Source organism: Melanostigma gelatinosum (genome assembly GCF_949748355.1).
Source record: "Melanostigma gelatinosum genome assembly, chromosome: 9".
Classification (NCBI taxonomy): Eukaryota; Metazoa; Chordata; class Actinopteri; order Perciformes; family Zoarcidae; genus Melanostigma; species Melanostigma gelatinosum.
This window is the reverse complement of record NC_136642.1, coordinates 5,769,133-5,790,427: the sequence shown is the minus strand read 5'-3', so window position 1 is coordinate 5,790,427 and position 21,295 is coordinate 5,769,133. Positions and strand designations below refer to the sequence as shown.

Here is a 21,295-nt window from a genome sequence, read left to right as displayed (position 1 = left end):
GTCTTTTATATTGAAATGTTTTTGTCATTATAGGTACAAGCAGGAATCTGCTACACTTGAACATGAAGCTTAGTAAGACCAGTAAATCGGCAGAAAAAGAACAGAAAAAAATGCTAAATTCTTGTTGTTGTAGGTCTGAATCGGTTTCCGTTTTAGATTCTGGTTTTCATGGTTTGTCGCACCATCCCAAATTCCTTGGTGTCAAAACCTAAATTCCTCACAAGTTTGAACTTTATATCACGATGTGATAAGCCGCACTGTGGACGCAGACGGTTCATGTGACAAAACAACCGACATGAGGCGATTGTGAATTTTGAACCCCTACTTATGTTTCTTTCCAGCTGCAGCCTTCTAATGTTGTGGACTGAGAGGTTTCTCGCACGTGTTCTTCCTGTGAGAGTTTACAATGCAAAGCTATGTTTTCTGGTCACGGCTTGTGGAATAAAGCTGTGTTTTTTACAAGGACTCTGTGTGTCTCTACACCAGTATGATCCACAGAGCATTACAGCACATATAATTACAGCTCTGTATGGTCAGGTCCCTCTGAAACCTCAGCCAGGGCTGCCATTTTGGGTTTTCCACCATTTCACTCACTGAAGTTTGGATAAAACACTTGTTGTGCAGAGACCAGACATGATCTCAATCCAAGGTGTGCAAGTCTGTGTTTTTGTTTATTTTGCTCGACAGGAGGTGAGCTGGTGTATTCGTTACAGCGTCTCAGTGTTTAAGCTTGTTTTTGTGGACCCTCTGCTCTCTCTGACCATTGAAGCCACAGCCATCCTGCCTGCGGTTTTGGTCTGCAGTGTGGAGGACCAGGCAGCAGTTTGCACTGTGGGTCTGTGTGGGAGAGTGCACGAGCCTCAAACGTGTCGGAGTAATGCAACAGGGAGAGCAAAGAGCTCCGACTGGCAAGAGGCCCAGCTCAAAAAACAAAACAAAAAAAAAGGATTTCAGTGTAAACCACGTCAGACCACACACATCTGCACCAAGTAAACATTTGACGAAAGAAGAAAACGAGGATTATTTATTTGATTTTTCATCAACGTCCCCAAAGACTGCGGTTACAACAGATTTGATTTGATTCCCTGTGCAGTGATACGGTTGAATCATGTTAAATATTTGGTCATAGGGATCAATGCATAACATTGTTCTTGAGTATTATAAGCAGGGTTGGCAATCTTCAGAAACTTAAAGACTGAAAAAAATGATCCAACAGAAAAAGCCAGCCCAGTGTTTGCCAACTCTTCTCAAATGAAAGCAGTACCAGCTGACAGCCCGTCCCTTTAGGCCTCCATCCAAAGCCACTCCTCCAAAATTATCATTATGGACGTAAACGAAAAACATGGCTGTTGTTAACACTCACTGCTGTCAAGATAGCAGCATGTGGAGACTCTGGTGACCAGCATTGCATGGGAAGAATGCGCGCAGGCAGACAGGCAGCTCAGCATATTACAATCCACATATATTTACTTCTTTTTCGTTTCATTGAAAGGATCTTAGAATTGAATTGAGAATTGTACAAAATACATAAACGTATAGCTTTAAAACTATTGGTATTTGTGTAAAATGTGGTTTGTTTGAAAGCATAAATGTATTGATATTATTTTATTTTGAATTTACTCATATTAAAATACATTTCTTAATACCGGTAATTCTAAGTCTGTTCATTGACATGGATTGTTGCACCGCCTAACATTTTGGTAGATTAAGATTTAACAGAATATGTATTATTTGAATATATTGAAAATGTATTAACTGAACAAAAACTAAACTAAAAAGGTTTTATAGAATAAAGTGATGCATTTCATGAATTGGTATTTTCAGAGGAAATAATGGACTTGGACACAAAACTATGCCTGTCAACCCCCCCGTCTACAAAATGACGTGCCTGAACACTTCCAGTTTTTAAACTTCCAAACACGTTGGTAACGAACAAAACAGAACAAAAAACACTATAAAACTGCTTCAGTAGGTTTAGTAGAAAAACATCATGTTTTGGCTTAAAATGACAATGTAATTGAAACTAAACTAAAATGAAACAAGTACTTGGTTTGGTTTCGGCAACAAAACTACTACTTGGTTATTTTTAGACAATAGTAGTCTCCGAGCAGTCTCGTTGTGTTTTGTGGCCCATCCACCACCCTGACCCCCCTTATGTGGACTTTGTCGGACTCATTTCAAACGTATTTGTGAAACATCAAATTTAAACGTAATCCATGACAATTCCCTTGATACATCATCCACAATGCAGTTCTGTTGTATGGGAACGTAATTTGGGGCTGAAACAGTACCTCTGCTGTCGCATAAAATACTTTACCTCACAGAGCAAAGTATCTATTTAATCCTACGAAAGGGCAATAACAAATGTACGACCTTTGTAAAAGAAATTCAATACTTTTTACAGCCTTATTTTGAGAAAATGAAATGCATGTTTAAGACCCCGCAGGTGCCCCGAGACTGGAGTCAATACAAAATCAACTCTGTCCTCCGCTCGGCTCATGTTGATGTCCTCATGCGCTCCAAAACAACAGCATTGCCATGGTGACCTTATCACTCCGACCACTGATATCCACGGGCTCTGTTCTCCATCACCGTGGGGACAGATGCTGTCACATGAGCTCCAGTACCTTCTGACCTCACTCACAAAGGCCCTCTCCAACATCAACACACACTCACAAGCTCTATCGTAGTACTACTATAGCTATTTACCACGGCAGGAAAAGGTGTGGACATCGCACATTGCATCCTCTCACTTCCCATCATTTTAAATTGGCTTCTGCTTTCATGTTCACGTCGTCAGAGTTCATTTTTAAGTTCCATTTCTTATCTCCTGCTTCGAGGTCTTTAGTTTGCTGCAGTACAGGCCTACATTTGATGTAGTTATTGCATTACTTAAGTTTTGTTTTCATTGGCCGCTGCAAGGCGATATGAAGGGGAAATAAAGTGAATGTTAAAGACAGCTAAATGACCTCAGACCTGCTGCCTGATGAATCTGTCATTGGTTCCCCCTGGAACTTTAACTTGAATGAATGTAACGTGGGGACCGGGAAGGGACACACACACTGCATCCTGTTTTTCTCAGTTAAATAAAAGATCCCAGACCCCAATGACTGAGATTGCCAAAGTAAAGCTGGCCTGACGTTCGCTTAGAGTTGACTTGAGATGATTTTGTTCGTTTTTCCATTGCAGCTCCCCTAATTAACAGAGCTTTAAAATGACTCGAACCCAAGGACAGATTGGCAGGCAGCACAAGGCATCTGTCGTTGTATTTAAGAGCCTGATGGTACAAAGTATTTTGTTGCAGAGGATCCAGATCATTTATTCCCATGTTATTACTGGGAACTCAAGCAAAGCCGTGGGGCAGATCGGCTGACATCATTATAAGATACAGTCGCAGAATAAGGGGTCAAATTAAGACAATTAAAGAGCCTGAAAACGGAGACACAAAAAACAGACTTTGCAAAGGTGTGCAGTAAGTTCAAAAGGTCAAAAATTCTCACTTATTTTGTGTCAGTCTTGCAGATAGCAAACACAGCAGAGCTCACTCAGCGAAATTCAGACTTCCAAGATCTGTGTAAGGCCTCCCCCTCCTCTCTACTTAGATCATCCTTTTGTCACGCAACTCCCCCGAGAGCCGTCAGCTGCATTTGAGCTGCCAAGAGTTTTCCACTGAAAAGCTTTTTTTCCAGTGTGGGGGTTCAGCTCTTGTGGCAGAATACCACCTTTTTCCATATATGATGTCTTTACTGTAAACAGAGGGAAACGTGTTGACGTAGGCGTTGTGGATTTACTCTGGACTGAAGCTTCATAATGTGGTCAAATTGATGAACACCGTGAAATATGTTGGTGTGTGTTTTTATGTTAACTTTTATGTGTGTTCTCACATTACATTTTTGGGTGTGGCATGTAATTGTTTCTCACAGTCTCTGGTGTGTTGTTAAGGGTCTCTGCTCCCCCCCCCCCAAAAAAAGACCAGCCACCCACCCAACATGAGGCATAGCAGCAACTGGGGAGCGTGTGCCAGCCTCACTGTGGTCGAGCAGCCGAACCCGTCCTGCGCGCCAAGATGAGAACCCAGATGCAAAGGATTATGGGTTTTATATTCAGTTTACAGTAACTCTGGTTTAACGTGGGGGTGGGATGGGGAGGACGGGGAGACGGGGAGAGGGGACTGCGGTCGGTGTGTCACATGGAGGACTCTGGCTAATATATTTCAGTTTCTGCCCTCGGGCAGTTTTATAGATTTGTTTTTCTACGAGCTAAACTGTAAAATTGCGACGCAAACCTTCGGCTCTTCTCCCCTGTGGAGGGTATTGTTTCGATACCCGTGATTACAATCAGAGGGCGATCATTTAAACCTCCTTAAGGCGACACACAGCAACTTTACAGGCCAACTTTTAAGTGCAATTGTGCGCAGCAACGCTTTAATCATGTACAGTGCGACCATCTTGTTGCCAGGAAACATTTGAATTGATTTTCGTCCTTTGGTCTTTCCTTCTTTGTCTGTTGCTGGCGGTTTTGCCAATTTATAATGCAAACACTTTTGCAGGCCGCATTGGTTTCCCATCTAGTTTCCATGTCAAGGAGTCCTTAAAGGGCCAGCAGTCAGCCACAGACTCCTGTTTGCTACGACTGCGTCTCAGTGAGTTCAATTAGTTACAGAGCTCACTTTGGGTGGGCAAAGGCACTTGGGAGTAAAGTCTGAGACAAGAGCAATGATTCTTCGTTGCTGCTGTCTCATTGTTTTAATGGTATTATAATGGAGTTTAACCACTCCTCATCTCTCCCTTTGGGAACCACAGGTCGATTAAATCACTCCTTCAGCCGCATGTCGATGGGTTGGGCAGGCTACTTTTATTTTGAAAGTGTCTTATGACTTATTACCAGGAGAGCACAAGACGTAAATTATCTGCACTTTGATTCACACTTCTAAGCCACACAAGAATGCACCTGCAGGATCGTGTGTCATAACCTGCAGTATTTCACTATATGCTGCCTTTCTTTTGTAGCCTTGTTGACTTCAGTTGTAGTTTTAAAATAGCACACGTAATAAAGACATTAGAGGCAAAGATGTTATGCCATTGATTCTGGAAGAACATGCTGGAGTCTGCAATGCCAAGAAAAGCTCTGAAAGCTTTGAAAAGAAGAGATAAAAAGAGTCTGGAAGATGGGAGACATGCGCTGTAGTTTCTGTGTTGGACATCAGAGCACCTCGACATGAAAATGAACTCGTATTTGGCAGGGCTGTTTCTATCTCTCTTAACACCGCAGCCAATATCTCATTACGTCTACCGTATTTATTTTTCTTTCATCCATGGCATACACTTCCAGGGGGTGACTAATAGTTTCTACTGCAATTAGCACAGAGACAGAAATCTGAGGTTAGAAAGAAGGGGAACAGGGAAGCAGTTTGATCAGTGCCTTGTGCTTTACTGAGAAGTCCACCAGAATAAAAAGGCTTTTTTTTTGTGTAACCTGTTATTAGTTTTAATACTCAAGAAGATAAAATCTAAATAAAGAGGACAATTCAAATGTTCGGTAAATGTGCAATTTGTTTTTGGGTTGGTCCACCACTCTTATGACATGACACAGATTGCCATGCTATTTTGGACAGATATTCGTGGTCCCCAGAAGATTAATCCTATAATGACTTTAGTTATCCACTGACTGTTCCTCTAGCACCACCAGCAGGTCAAAATATTCAGTAATCCAGTGAAATATCTCAACATCTACGCTGGATTTGTACAATTATCGGTGCAGCTATTCATGGTCCCCAGTGGATGAATCCTAATGACTCTAGTAATCCCCGGACTTTTCCTCTAATGCCACCATGAGGTTGACATTTTTGGTTTATAGTGAGATTTCACAACAACTATTGGATGGATTGCCATGCAATTTGGTACATTCAAGTTCCCCTCAGGATGAATCGTAATAAGTTTGGTCTCCTGATTTTTCATCAGTGTTAATAATCTGTCAAATGCTTTACCCCAATACTCTTTGCAGCTAATACGATTGATAAACAACTTAAGTTAAATGTTTTCAAATTGTCAATCGTCAATCACGGCTCATGCAAGAAGAGGCTGCAAGTGGTTTCATTTGGTAATTTTATGTGTTTCTAGATTTATCTACTGTTGTTATAAAAGGCATGGTTTGATATTTTGGGAAATGGGCCGAGGCTTATAGTCTGATGAGAAGATATATATTCATCAATATTCTCATATGTGTCATATTTCAATATGAAACTGGAACCAGCAGCCAGTTAGCTTAGCTTAGCATGAGGCAACCAGAAACCTCGTGGTGACAAGACTTCTTGATATCACTGTGAAAGTCCAAGTAATAGTCCTGCATAAAACGCCTCATAAAACCACTTGTTGGTCCACAGCTTATGAAATTAAACAAACAAGATATAACTTTTAATTTGTTAACTTTATAGATACCGGTCGGCAGATTTCTATCCATAGACAGAACCAGCTGTTTCTTCCCGTTTCCAGTCTTTAAGCTAAGCCAAGCTTAGCGCCCCCTGGCTGCATGCTACATAAATAATGGACAGACATAGGATTGGTATCAAACCTTTCATCTCTTTCCCAAAATGTCAAGCTATTCCTTTAACAAGTTGTTTTTACTTCATGCTGTTCAAAATGATATTAGAGAGGGAAGTCTTGTATATTTATGGGTGTAGCCTTTATCCTGACTGTTTCATCCAATCAAACACATTTTCTAGTTGTCAGCGCTTATGTGTCCTGAAGGGCCCTTGATTTAAGCAGAATATGGTAACAACATGGGTACGAGTATGTACTGAGATGAATATAAAACCACTGCATCTGTTTTCATTTGGGCTTTGTTTTCACTGAAGCCCCCTGTGTGGTACTGTTAGGAGCATTGTGGGGCCCCTTGAACATCTCACAGCATTCCTCAGTTGGTACAATGCGTGTACGCGTGGGCCGCTGCTTTGGTCCTTGACAGAATGAGTCACTCAAGAGCAGTGAATTAGCAAAATGCTCTCAGACACCAAAAATAGTTTCTCTTTGAACTCGTTTCAGCGTATGGGACTCATTTGATGTGCGTGTGTAATGTCTCCAGAACGTGACAACACACGATCAGTCCTTGAAAGCTCTACAAACTGTGTAGTGGGTGTTTGGAGTGCGCATGCGAGTGGCTTTATGTGTTTGGTGTAAGTGTACATGCACGTACACTTGTGTGTGTGTGTGTGGTGTTTCGCCTGTTGTACACTGGTTTATAGAGCCACATGAAAGTTTCATTGCCACTGGATGAGATTGTCTGTTTTTTTTCCATTACAAACAAGATCAAAACATGTTGGAGTGACCTCCACTATAACCTCTTTGACCAGTGGATGTGAAATGTTGACGTGTGCATACAATGCCACCAGTTAGCCGCTAGCTAAATGCATCGAAACTGAATGGAAAAACAGTTGCGATACATCGTGCTACTTGTGCTTTTCTGCTGCCGAGCCAAGCTTGTCAAAGTCCAAAGGTTCAGGGCTGCAGTTTGGAGAAAGCTCAAAAGGAAATAATGATAGCTTAGGGCTGGATGTAATGGAGTAGAAGGCTATTATGTGAAAAGGAGGAAAGGGGGAGAATCAAAACAGTCCACAGTTGTGGTGGAGTTTTGTGTAAAAGTAAAATTTTAGAGTACCTGCACTCCTTCATTGCACCAAAAGGAAGGGTAGCCTCCTTGAAGAGTCCGGTTTCCAGCTGATGATGCTACCACATGGAGCACCAGACTTCTACCTGCCTTCCCCTCCCCACTGTAGGTAACCCAAACATGTGATGCAAACAACATCTGAGCTCGACTTCAAAACAACTCCGTCTGCACTCATTCAGCTCGGTTTCTCAGCATTTAAGAATTCCCATGCGGTTTGAAGCCTCTCTCCTAATGAAGCACAATTCAAATGAAAAGGTGGTAATGAAAAATATTTACCCGCAGTCCAATGAAGTGGCTGGTGAAGTTGACGAGTCCTCTTAATAAAAGCCATATGCTTGTTCTCGTAAAATTCTGTTTTTGTGGCACAAATTTTTGAGGCGTTAGCGTTGGTGCCAGTGAGTGAATTAACTCCTGGCAGTGGGTAGGAGAGTAGTAACAGGCACAAGATGTCTGCACTCACACTGATTCATGCTGCAACCCTCACCATGCCACATCTCCAGCAGTGATAACCAGCCACTGGACAGAGTTAACATAGAAGTTAATCAAGCTTCTGATTGATTACAGTGGTGTTTATGGTGGACTGCTTCATCTAAAATATCAAACAATCCATATTCTGATGGAATCTGTTTTCTGCAAAGTACCATAAAGAACTAATTTTGTAAACATACACGAAATGGCTCTGATGGGAACTGAACCGCTGACCTTGGCACCATTAGAGGCATGCATTATTCACCAAGCCACAGGCAAATCTTCTCCTCATCTTTGGGAAATTGACCGAGCAGAGTGACTGAAAATGCAAATAAGTGCATGAAAAGTGAGAGAAATATGTTTCTCCACCACAAAGTGATGACATGAAGGAAATAGGGCTTAAAAAGCAGTTTGACAGTGAAATGATGGAGTGGACGCTAGTGCCAGAAACTAGGGTCAAATCTCTAAATCATACATAGTTTTCTTATAGATTTACGTTTGTGTTGATCCAACTTAACCTTGACAAAAATCGTACCCCCTTTCTTACCAAAGTCAGACACTTAAACTCTTACTAAGCTTTTCAACTGACAACAGTCGGGTGGAAAAGGTCATGCAAGTCACAGAAATTCACAGAGGAGACACAATCCACATGGGAGAATCCGTTCTCATTTTAAGAAAGCCAAAAGTAAGTATTTTTTTGTTGTGTGCATCAGCATTTTCCCTCCAAAATGAGAAGAATTGCTGAAAATGCAAATATGTGCTTTTAATGTGAAAGAAAGTGTGTTTTGTAGTAGTTTTGGCCCAGCTTGAAATATATCTAACTAGTGGATGGATTGCCATGAAAGTTTGGACAGACATTCAAGGTCCCCAGCAGATGAACCTTAATGACCCACAGACTGTTCCTTGAGAGCCACAATCAGCCCAACACTTTATTTTGTTCGATATACTTGGTATGACAACATTTCTGCAAGACTAATGACATTCCCATCAGCTGTACTTTGCCGAGTTGATTAGGAAATGTTCGCTTGCTAATATGCTAAACTAAAATGGCAAACATGGTGGACATTACCTAAACATCAGCATGTTAGCATTGTAATTGTGAGCATGTTAGCATGCAGATGTTAGTTTATTGATTTAGTTTTAAGTTTACCTTATTTGACGGAAATCTTCCACTACTTCTTGGGGTAACATGTTGGGAAAGGTTTAGTTGCCTTAACGGTCACAGGTGATCGTGGCTTAAAACTCAAAAGTGTGACATTTCATGAAACTTTGTTGAGGATGGACCTACGTTTTACCAGTAAGAGAGACATTTGTTGTTCCTCCCTCTGAGATCTAAGATGTTTCTTCATGAAGAACATATCTTGATTGGTGTTTACAATGTCTCTGTCCCATCAGAAATCTCCTAAAGGCCACGAGTAGATGACATGAGAAGCTCTGGAACAGTAATTCTGTCAGGCGTGACTTGTTGAGAAAACGGAGGGGAACAACAGGCCTGACTGATCCCATGTCAACATGACGTTCCTTTCTCTAGAAATGCCGTTGCATTCCCACGATGCTTTTACCAGAGGGCTCACACCACTGGCCTTGCTGAACTTCTGTTCGTTTCCATGGGACATTTGTGAGGGGGGGAAAAAGGGGGAAAAACTTGCCTCCCTTTGCTCCCCGAGAGCCCAACAAGGTCCCCGTGCCAAGGCGCTCTCTTGGGCCGATGCACTGATCGGATCCAGATGTTGCTGGAGTGTGGAGGGGACAGCCGAGGACTGTGGAGGCCTCACTGCAGCACTGATTGATAGGGGTCAGGATGAAGTAGGGAGTCACATTTCTTGACTCCGATCCCCTTCTCTCTGCTTTTCTTTCTTACTTCTGCTCTCACTCTACCCCGCCTGCTGTCAGCTTGTCTCCTGATGCCTGTTTTATGAACCCTCTTGAGACGGTGTGGAGCTCGGCGGGGAGCAGACAGCGTTACGCTTTAAATCTGGCTCTTTGCCTCGCCTCTGCTGAGCGTTTAACGAACTCTTTAACAGTCAGTGGAGTCTTAACCGCAATTTATAGGTACAGAGAGCCAGCTTTCAATGAATCTTTCTATCTGCCACGCTGTGAAATGTTGATTATCGTAAATGAAAAACAAAGATTGTAAATCTCGAGTTGAGAGAAGGAATGGAACTCCCCTCCCCATTCTGTGTGTCAAGAATTTTCCATTGTACTTTCGCCTCACAGAGAGCCACAAAGTTATTGCTTCGTTTCATGGCTGCTCAGTCACTCAGTGAAGAAACTTTAAAAACACATTCACTTTTTTGGGGGATTTTAGGCTTTAAAATTGGACAATAAGGCAAGTAAATGAGTTGGACTGCTAATAATTTCCAATACAGTAAAGAAATCAAATTAAACAACCTCAGAACACCTCATTTAAAGCTACTCAAGACATCACCTCTTCAACATGGCCTTCACAAATTGCTTTGCACCGTACAAATGTTTCGTTTATTGTGCCCGTCATCTATTTTGTTGGCAAATAATAAAGTGAATATGTTTTGGCCCGGTGCTGTCCTCGCTGAAATGTTTGTGTTTTTGCATCCCTCAGTAAGTGTCTGTACTTTTCTCCCCTCAGGACCATGCCGACTGTGCAGAGCTCCGCCGCCCTGCTGCTTTTGAGCCTCCTGATTGGTCTAAGCTCCTCTCTGAACCCGAGAGACCCCAATGTGTGCAGCCTGTGGGAGAGGTGAGGCCCGCTTCACTGTCGCAAGCAAATACATGTTGCTGTTATATCATGGGTTGGTCAAGACATTCATTCATCACATCAATTACAAAGTCAACTTTTAAGGGGGAAAAAAAAAGCAGCCTCACTGTTTTATACTTGATCTGTAGCGGCAGGAACTAACTTTCCCCACTTTTACTGCTTTTGCACGGAAATTGGTTTCCAGAATAAAAATTGATGGTTGGTTACCCGACGATCAAATTAAACACCAAAATCAAAAACCACCATTACGGCTCGTGGTCACTGCTATTTTCTATCCAGAGATGTGTAGTTATTTACATGGATCCATAGCTTTCAAAAACACTTTCTACAATTCACCGAAATCCGAGATAAGTAAAAGTAGTTTTTCAAACACTGATTGGCTTTTTCTTCGTCTTCTTCATCTGAGCTAATTCTGTTACACTTTATGAATTCACAGAATTCCCGGTGAGTGGATTAAGAAAGCACAATTCATGTAACTTTTGATTTGACTGTAATGTATTTCTTAGTCGACTCTACAGCCACCGGGATCCCCAAAGTCATTAGGACTCATCTAGGGCACCAACAAACAGGGTTTTTCATGATTGATGAATCCGCTGATTATTTTCTCAACCAAACGATTAATTGATTTATGCATGAAATGTCAGAAAACAGTTTAAATGTCTGTTACCATTTCCCACAAGTCGGGGTGATGTATTCAGATTGCTTGTTTTATTTGAACATCAGTCCAAAACCAGAATGAATATATATATATATTTTTATTTATTTATTTATTTACTAAAGCAGGATATGTTTTGTATGGACGGTGAATGATTGCCAGTGCTTGTGATGTTCTGCTTTTCAGCTTCACCACCTCAGTGAAAGAGTCCTACTCTCATCCTTACGACCACGTGACGGAGGAGCCCTGCTCCGACCCTCGGACCGCCTACAGATGCATGCGCCACAGGTAGCAGCAGCGCGATGACTCTCTTCCTGTTGCGGCTGACTTCCTGTTCCTCTCAGCGGAGGGTCAAAGCGTCCTGTTTGACTGCGTTATTGTTTCAGGATCACCTACAAGACGGCCTACAGGCAGGCGGTGAAGACAGACTACCGCAAGAGATACCAGTGCTGTCCAGGCTACTACGAGAGCAGAGACAAATGTGTCCGTAAGTATTTATGGAAACATTTTTATTGATCAATTCTTCTTTCTTTTTTAAATCACTGAGACAAACGGTAGGAAAGCTGAAACAGTCTTTGAGAAGAACATAGGTTTTGGGCAATATTCAGTTCAGAGAGGTTTTAATACACCATCGCCGCAATACATGACAAAGTAAATTGACCCACAGGCCCTCGCCTTCTTTCATGCCCACCTTGTAGAGGAGTTAAAAAGTCAGGTACACAATCTCAATATTTAGATATACTTTATTTATTTCAGTTGCTTTTTAATGGTGTCATTTTTAATTTCCGCTTTCCAAGGACTGGATCACTGTTGAGTGTTCAGCTTAAGATTTCTCCTTTATTACAGTTTCGAGCCCAATTTTTCTCTCCGTTTGTCAGTCACAGAGGTACCAAAGACACTCAGGTGTGTGTCATTGAATATATAGTCTTGTCCCATAGGACCGTACCCAGTATTTATTTTAAAACATAGGTACTGAGTCCAAGTGAACTCCTCCAAATCCCATCCCTCAGAGCAGGTCAGTGTCATTTAAATGTTTCATATTTACCAACATGAACAGCTTAATCATTTACATTAAGTTACAAATCCCCCTTCACTAAGAGAAACGTTGAATACTTACTTTGTTGAATTAACAGGGACAGTGCACATTCATGTACATTTGTGTAAATGTAGCAGAAGCTATTTTAAGATTAAATTTCAAACTTATTGAGATCACTTCTAAGCATCAAAAGCAATCTTAATTGTATCTCTTTTTGTTGAGCTTAAAGTTGTCAAATCTAAATATATAGCAAAATAATACTGGAATCAGTTTGGTAAATGTCCACAAAGTGTTGGTTTAGTTATAGATTGTACACGTCTCCGTAGTTTGCTAAAAAGCCCCAAAATCCCAGAAACAATACTGAGGACATGACCCGAGTGTCCTCAGTGGTAGCTACGCCCCTGGTCCCACCCGTGGTTGTGCAACATCATCGCAAGCAAATAGTGTACAAACAGAATTACCGGTATGAAGAGTTCTCAAAATCAACTCGAAGAATATATCCAGTCAAAAAACATCTATGTAATGGAATGTTCTGTCCGGTTCCTCTGTCCGGTTGGGCTCGATACATTTGTGAATGTAACAGATGAAGAGTGTTAAACTGACTATGTCCCTTTCATAGTTTCCTGAAAGTATAGCTATTGGTGCACATGTGAAGGAGACCATGTAGTAATCCAGCACAATTCCAAAACTTTTTGGAAAGTCTTTTTTTTTTTCTTTTCCATGCAAGATGCAGAGTCAATATGAGCAGCACACGACACTGGAAGAACCACAATTATGGGTTCTGTTCTTCTCTTGCTGATACTGGCCGTTCTAACTGGAACTTTAAACTTAACTGTGTGTTGCTGACACTATGAAAACCCTCTTCATAATTTTCATATTAGTTCAAGGACTTCACATCATTTCAGCAACTATTATATCATCAACGAGGCATCTGTTGCTGATGAGTTCAGAGGGGTGGTACTGCTGCCTGCACAGCTCAGAACAACAGAAACATATGAAACACGATATGAGCAGTGTGCAAACTCACTCAGTTTAACTTTAACACTACGGACAGTTCTAATGAATACAGTAAAGTTGTCCAAAACACGAGAGACTACAAAACTATTCGACTTGTTGTATTTTATGCGTTTTGATGAGAATAATTACTTCGATGTGGTTTCGTTTTATTTTACATGTTCTGTGTCTTTCTTCAAACAGCTTGCGACCATGATAGAAACAATTACGCGCACATGTCATCCTTTAGATTCCGCATGTTTTGTAGATCCAGAAATAAAAGGAAATCAAATTAGTTTGAATGTGAAAAACATTCCTACATATGGAGTCAGTTAGCATGGAATCACCCGGAGAAACTGAGCTTTTTATGTGATTAAAGTAATCATGAGCCTATCAGCTCACTCCTAATCTTAACTTTAACGTGAAGTTCATTGTCAATTTCAGGTCGTCGTGTTTCACAATAAATGTTTGGGTGCGCTAGTTAAAATAAACAACAGTTCGCTGTTGTCGTCTGAAAATACCAAATGATGCAGCTGTCAACAGCTTGCTGACGCAGCGTTATTGCCGACAGTCAGCGGTGACATATATAAATAAAGTGAAACCATACATGGCCCGCAAGGCTCGAGAAAATTCTACCTCAGCTTTACAAACCTTTGCACACATCACTGGATGAGCTCATCAGTGCACAATGGTAATGACAAGGTTTCTGTGCTTTGTGCTTAAAAAACGGACATTTTGGAGATGAATGTTTTCATTCGGCAGAGATAATATGTATTTTTGGTTGCTTATTGTTGCGCCGCCTTTCACAGCAGTGTTGCATGTGTGTATCGAGGCTTTTGTAGCCAAACACAAAAGCCCTTGATTTTACTGACTGACATCAGAAAGGCAGACTGGAGCCTACCGATTGCCGTTTTAAGCTCTATAATTGAAATATCTCAGCCTTCAACGTGTCGTGTCACACCCACTTTCTGGACACCGTTTCTTTATTTCCTAAATACATATAATTACCTCCTTCATTGGATGCTATGTACGCCTTTTCTTAGATCCCTCAAATCTCCAGCCTCCAGTTTTCAAACTCCTTCAACTAGAGAGGAGAAAATAATCAGTTCAATTATTGTTTATTTAAAAGAAAAACACTATGTGCATTATACAGCATTTGGTTAGAAAACACTTGTCTAGAGTAACAAAAACTGAAGAGATCTCTGGCTGAATTATTAGTCTGCAGTCATGAATGAATGTCTGAATCAACTTAATTAATAGCAGAACCATTGATGATGCCGGCAGGGACCAACAACTGAAAGACTGACTTTCTCCTTGACAGTGTGAATGGCACTGGTGCTTTCAATTGTACGGTCGAGCCCAGCTGTCGCTGTTCATGATGGGTGGAACACATTTAAGAGGGAAAGAATGCAATTCAGTTGAATAGATTTTTAATTGAATAAAAAAAAGCACACCCTTGAAATAGTGCCCTTCTGAAATAGAACACGTGCTCTTTAGTAATATTAATAATCATTTCCGTAGCGCCCGTTCTTTAAACAGTGTTTCACACACAAACAGGACGCACATAATTACATACTTGAGGATTCTACAAAAAGGAAATATAGACATCTGTGATAACACCAGTAGTTATATATGCCCCGTATGAGTGATTCCCAACAAGACTATACTTCTACAGGTACCAGTGTGTGCAAGGAAAGAGAAGAGGAACTCAGCGTCTTCAGTGTATTTAGTGTTTAGCTGTACACTGGAACTGAACACTACATGCTGCAATTGAGATTGTGTGAAAACTAGTACAGTAGAACAAAGAGAAGCCTCTGAATCTAGCTAAGGATGTAATTGGAATTAGTTTGGCGCATATCAAAGTTATGAAGCACAATGGGAGAACACCGACTGGTTTAGACCTTCACTGGGTCGTCCTCAGTATCTAAATGGCAGCCAAGAGAAAAGCTGGTCGATATGGTTGAAACGCTCAGGAAAGATGCTTCAATGCTTCCCGTCTCATGACCCTTAGCATAGGGAACACCATCCTAAGGAGATAATGCCATTTAAAGCGACGCACCATTCGGCCGCTCGTAAACTCTGCCGTTGCCGTTGAATTGTACACTACGGATACATTTAAAGCATCCTCTTAGGAGGTGTGATTCTGTTTCAGCATTGAGTTTGTCACTGTTGCTTTAAAAAATATCCATAGCCTAGTGTAAGAACAGTGAGATTATCTTAAAGTAGTTAGAAAAAGACACAAGGATGTCATTTAAAAAAGATTCAACCGTAGCCAAAGTCTAAACGCATACAATTCCAGGATCCAGGATGAAAACAATCATTGCAACGATTTCCACTTTGACGTAATCACGAGTGCTAAATCGCACCAGTTCCATTCGAATGATCAGAGTTGGTGAAGTGGTTCTTGAGCTCACACAAAGAACACAGTTGGGAACCATTGGCTGATCTGATCCGCACCACATGCTGTATGTCGCCACAAAGCCGGCTCTGTTATAAAAAGTGTGTTTCCCATCAACAGCTCGCTGCACCAAGGAGTGCGTCCACGGCCGATGTGTCGCTCCAGACCGTTGCCAGTGTGAGGGAGGCTGGCGAGGAGACGACTGCTCCAGCGGTATGAATCAGTCTTTTCCCCTTCGCTCAGACATCTCACTCTCTCGGTTGCTTTTTTTTTTTTTTTTTCTCCCAGCTCTCTCTTTTCCCTCACTCTCTTCAGGTGCGCACCCACACAAATAAAAACGTGACACACACACGCAACAGGAAAAGACAACTGGCCATTAGTCAAGTGGCTGATCGTCACATACACCACTCCATCACACACAGAAGGCCTTTCCAATGGAAACGGCAAGGGCGCATTACCGCATCAACAATGAGTCATGAATCTCCGCCTCAGTCCAGAAACCAGTTTACTAGACCAGAAGGAGCTGCAAGTCCACCTCTCACTCAGTTACCATTCAAAATGAATAATAATAACTCCAACAAACGCAGCGAAATAGCACTGCGAGATGAATACTACGTGATGTACTGACAGTCCATTAAATAAAGAGTTAAGAGAGACAATAACCCTGCTTCTTCTAGTGGTTGTGTCTTCTTTCACGAAACTAAAGTCAGCAGAAATGGTTATATAATAGTTATTCAAGGCACCAACTCAGAACAGCGAGTCTAACCCAGTTTGTCTGAAATCTCCTTGAATGCGATCGTCCAAACAACGTGGCGTGTGAAACCAGAGCCACGCTTGGCGGGGCTGCTGTCCCTCTCACTGAAATCACGTTTTCCACCTTCAGCCCGTTTCAACGCAGTCAGCTGGGTCAGTGGTACACAGCACCCCCCTCTTATTCCTCTACAGAAAGAGGGAATTAGCTTTAACGGGTAGCGGTTGATGTCTTGACAGGGGGATGATGGGAAGGGGAAATGGAAAAGGTTACCCCTCTCTCTCTTGCATGGACCAGGTCTCTCTGTCTCTCCTTACACTCTCCCCCTCCTCACTTAAATTTTCTTTCACTCTGCTCTTTTCTCTTCTTCCACTCCTCCTCTTTCCAGCCTTGGCTCCACAGTATCGTCCTATAATGGAGTATTTTTGGCAGAAGGAGCCCCGATACTTCCTGGATGCCTGTGTGTTGAGCTATCCAAGTATGGGAAAGAGGAGACAGGGGGACTGAGGTTTTCATGCTGACCACTTTTAGGACTCTTTGCCCATGAATATGGAGAAAAGAGGAGAGTTCTATACATGGCAGAATGTGAAAAAAGCATTCAAAGAAGCATTCAGTTCCTTTACTTAAGTAAAAGTACCACTACCACACTATACTCCACAAGTGAAAGTACTGCCTTCAAAACCTCACTGAACAGGAATGGTATAAAAAAAAAGTCAAATGTAGAAGTAAGAAGTACAACGATTCTATTTAAGATGTAGTGGATTAAAAGAGTGCATTGACTTTGTACTCAAGTAGAGTACTTGTTTGTGTACTCTGTTGCTTTCCACCTCTGACAAAAAGCGAGGAAGAGTGGGAGAGAATGAAAAACGGGAACATTTTGGTAATTGCAATGGTTGAGGTAAGAGAAAAGCAGGAATTGCGACTACAAAACGTCATGTCAAAATATGTAATGCTTTACGTAGGCATTGTTTCAGAGCAGATTTTGATCCAGGGACGCAGAGTGCTGCAATGAAAAACGAGCAGCGAGGGTTGTTTGAGAGATCCAGGAGATGATGTGGACTTTGTACGCAAGCAAAACCCAAACCACTGCTTGGACAATTCTCAGGGGCAAGGCAAGAATTTTCCCACCATACCAATGTGCATTCCTAATAAAAGACTTTGAAGCGTTGCCAGTTCTGAAGTGTACGTCAGTCAGTGGGTTTACATGCGCGCAGTATTACAGATACTGGTATGCATCACTGTCGAGGTCATGTTCATGATGGTCTGTATAGATTACATGTTCATAACGCCATCACAGAAGTCTCCTGAGAGGACAAGTTCAGAGCGTCTGTGTGGTCGCACCGCTGTTTTGTTGCGTCACTGTGATAAATAATCAAACTCTTACATGGAAAGTTGGCCATGAATTCCCTTTGGGTGTGAAATGTCAAACCTTCTGGCAATTTTGGATTGATCTGTGCTTGTTGTTACTGCGATCACATCAAAGTAAGACACACTTAAGCCGAGTTAAGTGCATTTGATGAAGGTAAACTATAACTCGGCAACGCTTTGCTCATGTTTACGTGACGATAAGCAAACACACTGGCTGGTCGCTCAAAAACAGCAGGTCCAATCTGGCACATTTCAGCCAGTCACTCATCTTACCGTCTCTGGATGCATCGGCCCCCTCAGTTCTTGAGCCGACCGAGCTGCAGACCCTTCAGTAAATCTCCCCTGCTGTCCTGGAGAATGTCTGTGGAAACATAAATCGCTGCTCCAGCTGAGTTTATCATTAGTCAACGTGACACAGAGCCCCTCTCCAATGCCCACACAGAGAACACGTGAAGGTACGATTCATTTAAACAAAACAAAAGAAACCAAGGGTCCTGCTCCGCGTCCAGAGCAATAAACACCAGTCCATGGCAGCGCGCTTTGTTCCAGGCCAAATTTGGCTCGACTCTACCCTCTGTGTTATTATTGTCAAAGCAGTCCTTGTGCTTTTCAAAAGATGAGGTAGGGCAACGGTAGGGGGGGGGGGGGGGGGGGGGGGGGGTGAATGTCTGCTGTTCAGATAAAGAAAGACGACTCACAGAGGCCTGTATGAAATTGTTTTTAGCTCAAGTTCACCGACGGCCATCCATGCGTTACGTCAGTGCTATTGGATATCACATTTTCTCGATGATGTCCAACACAGTCGTAAGGCACCGACGACAAATTTGAAGAATGCACCCTTGACCAATAAGGCGACCCGGTGGACTGAGATGTCTTCATCATGAATTGAAACCCAAACCTTGTGTGAATCTCTGCACTGCACTCTAACCCCCGCCGGAGCCGATCCTCAAGCTTCTGGAAAATGAACCGTTTACAACTCGTCCATCTTGTGAGCTCCATGCAAATCTCCCTGCCGAGTCCAAATTATTTGTTGGTAATATAACACCGCAGGACTAAAAGAGGGAGATTCGGATGTGGAAGCACGAGGGACATCGACAGTAACGTCTGGAAGAGTCCCGAGCTCTTCCGCTCTCGCTTCTGTTTTTCATCTGTGTTGTTGAATTTAAATCAGACTTATTTCTGTGTATTTGTTTTTCATGACATCATATGTTACTTTAAGTGTACACCACAGTGTACGGGAGGAAGACAGCATGAGGAAAAACAAACCTGACACGAAATGATCGCACATGCATCATAATGCAAGTTACAATAATCAGCAGTAATCATATTTTGCGTCTGTGTTTTTATTTCGTTTCCAGCATTGCAGAGCAGGTTTGACTCAGTGCTTAGGGAAGAAGGTGAATTACTGGAAGCCGACTGCTTTGAATCGTTGAATGTGCGCAATGAAAGTGAGAATGTGTGTCGCTGTTTAACTACACGAGTAGTGGTGGTAAATACTTTTCTTGGACAAGAAAAACCTTACAAAGTGAGGTGCCCAATGAAAATACTACACCCCCCCCCCTCCAGGTAGTATTAATGACAATCTAGTTTATTCTAGAATCCAGTAAACGGTAGCATTAAATATCTCAAATTTAGAAAGTGAGATTAAACAAAAGAAAGCTAATCCAATAAACCAAACATCTACAGTCACACAATTCATATTTTAAAAACTATTTTGCATGAATAAACCAGAGTACGGTTGTGTTTCAGTATCTTGGCAGACTTCTTAATCAATAAACTACCGTTTGTCCCGTTGCCTTTCAGCCTGTGACGGCAAGCAATGGGGGCCAGGCTGCAGTCAGCAGTGCAAGTGTGAGAACGGAGCTCTCTGCGACCCCGTCAAGGGGACGTGTCAGTGTCCTCCGGGGTTCATAGGACGCCACTGCGAGGAGCCCTGCCCAGCGGGCACCTTCGGGAAGGGCTGTCAGCAAAGGTGCAAGTGTGGCACCGGAGGATCCTGCGATAAAGCAACCGGAGAGTGTTTATGTCGGGACGGATTCACGGGGACTTTGTAAGTGCACAGAAATAAAAAATCAACATTAAAACGGGAGCCTTGCATATTAGGAGGTTCATTACTTTTATCAGATTCCTAAATAAATATAGCATTTTCGGAATGGTTCCCCTTTTTCACAGTTGCTGCTGGAGGAAGTCAAGGGCTCAACAAAGACCATGACTGTCTTTACAAAACTGAATGGCAATCCATCCAAAAGTTGTTGAGATATTCAAGTCTGAACCAAACACACACTGCCATCCTTTGCTTATGCAGCTAAAATTGACACAACGCCAATTTCAGTACAAGCCATTTTTATAGTATTGTTAATTATGTAATTTAGGAGACACTTGATACCTCACTTCATTACACAGCATTACACTTTATCTTCATTTTCTCAGGAGGTCTGTCCGTCACAGATCCCAGTGATTTGTTTCCGCAACGTTATTATCCATGAAGTTAATGAGTCATCTGTTACGCCTCGTTTTTAGTTGCCCCCCCCGAGGACGAGTAAGCAATGAAAACTCTTCCCCACTAAATATTAGTGGAAACTCTTTTACTGCCAATGTGAACAACACTTCCAGCTGAATAAGAAAGGGGGCTTGGCAACACTGACCATTGGATAAAGCTCCTTGATGAATTGTGTATTTGAAGTACGGCCACATTATTTCACCTCAAGGGTGTATTCGAAAATATAATATCCCAACACGGAATTGGACAAGAGGTAGTTTTAACCAAGAAATCGTATTCGTCGAAAACACGTTCCAACCGTGCTGATGGAATGCCAAGCCGTCCAGTCATCAGAGAGCTACTGTTCGTCTTTATGGAACCTCGCCTTTTTTTGTTTTACTTTTACTGCTTTCCTTCAGAATAGTTGAGTAGAATATAATAAGACTGTATCAACCACGAACTGCTGTCTCCAAAAGTCATTATGTTTGTATACAACTGCTGGAGTTACTTTAGTTAGTTTTCAAATGTTAAAAGGTAAAATTAAGTCACACATTCAAATGAGTAAAAGCACAAAAATATCAGCATAAAAATAGACTTGATGTGTGAAAAGTAAAAGCAATCATTTTGCAGAATTACCCATTTTCTATATTATAATTATTGACAGATTAATATGTGCGTCACTTTAATGTTGCAGCTAGTAAAGTTGGGATAAATGTTTTATTTCCCACGGGGATCATTAAAGTCTTATCTT

The 21,295-nt window shown here is 41.9% G+C and overlaps 1 protein-coding gene across 3 annotated transcripts in view; it reads left to right on the top strand.

Annotated features, from left to right (window-relative positions):
- Nucleotides 1-21,295, top strand: part of pear1 (platelet endothelial aggregation receptor 1) — a 46,030-nt gene that overhangs the window by 11,187 nt on the left and 13,548 nt on the right. For all 3 annotated transcript variants that reach the window (XM_079276268.1, XM_079276266.1, XM_079276267.1), the window contains exons 2-6: nucleotides 10,736-10,846; nucleotides 11,706-11,807; nucleotides 11,906-12,006; nucleotides 16,067-16,159; nucleotides 19,869-20,115. In XM_079276268.1, coding sequence (XP_079132394.1) covers nucleotides 10,740-10,846; nucleotides 11,706-11,807; nucleotides 11,906-12,006; nucleotides 16,067-16,159; nucleotides 19,869-20,115 — 650 coding nt within the window. In that variant the 5' untranslated portion in view covers nucleotides 10,736-10,739. The remainder of the gene's footprint in view (nucleotides 1-10,735; nucleotides 10,847-11,705; nucleotides 11,808-11,905; nucleotides 12,007-16,066; nucleotides 16,160-19,868; nucleotides 20,116-21,295) is intronic.